The sequence below is a fragment of the Buceros rhinoceros genome, unplaced genomic scaffold, assembly GCF_000710305.1.
Source record: "Buceros rhinoceros silvestris isolate BGI_N320 unplaced genomic scaffold, ASM71030v1 scaffold41260, whole genome shotgun sequence".
NCBI classification, from domain to species: domain Eukaryota; kingdom Metazoa; phylum Chordata; class Aves; order Bucerotiformes; family Bucerotidae; genus Buceros; species Buceros rhinoceros.
In genome coordinates, this window is record NW_010388565.1 from 1839 (window position 1) to 2326 (window position 488).

Here is a 488-nt window from a genome sequence, read left to right on the forward strand (position 1 = left end):
CTCGTCCTGCTGGCCACACCATTGCTGTTACAAGCCAGGATGCTGCTGGCTTTTTCAACCAGGAAAATTGAAATGAGAGTATTTATACTTTTCATAGACCCAAAACTTACGCCACCCCCCTCGAGTACTGACAGAAGAGCAGAAAAGACACTTGATCTCCCCAAGAAAATAAATAAAAAATACATAAACCCCCCAAAACCCAAATGAATTCGCGTTTCCCGCCGCGTACCTTGAAATGCACCCGCAGGTTGGACCCCCGGGACTTGCACGCTGCGGAGAGAAAAGCGCAGCTTTTGGAATGATAACCTCCAGGGCTTGGTTCAAGCCCTGCGCGACCCGTGACAAGGAAAGGAGAAACGACTCACATTTCGTGGGGTTCTCCGGGTCCAGCGAGTAACGCACCATCGTGGCAACTCAACTGGAAGAAAGGGATTAAGAAAAAAACCCCACATCAAGGTTCTACCGCCGCTGCGCAGACCCTGGGCTGG

The 488-nt window shown here is 50.8% G+C and overlaps 1 protein-coding gene across 1 annotated transcript in view; it reads right to left on the reverse strand.

The window, feature by feature from the left end:
* RPL17 (ribosomal protein L17) overlaps nucleotides 1–405 on the reverse strand; it is a gene marked incomplete at its 3' end in the record, with an annotated part of 2234 nt that extends 1829 nt beyond the window's left edge. Inside the window, exons 1-3 of the mRNA XM_010146264.1 lie at nucleotides 366–405; nucleotides 230–270; nucleotides 111–127 (exon numbers count right to left, since the gene is read on the reverse strand). Coding sequence (XP_010144566.1) covers nucleotides 111–127; nucleotides 230–270; nucleotides 366–405 — 98 coding nt within the window. The remainder of the gene's footprint in view (nucleotides 1–110; nucleotides 128–229; nucleotides 271–365) is intronic.
* Nucleotides 406–488: the final 83 nt, after the last annotated feature.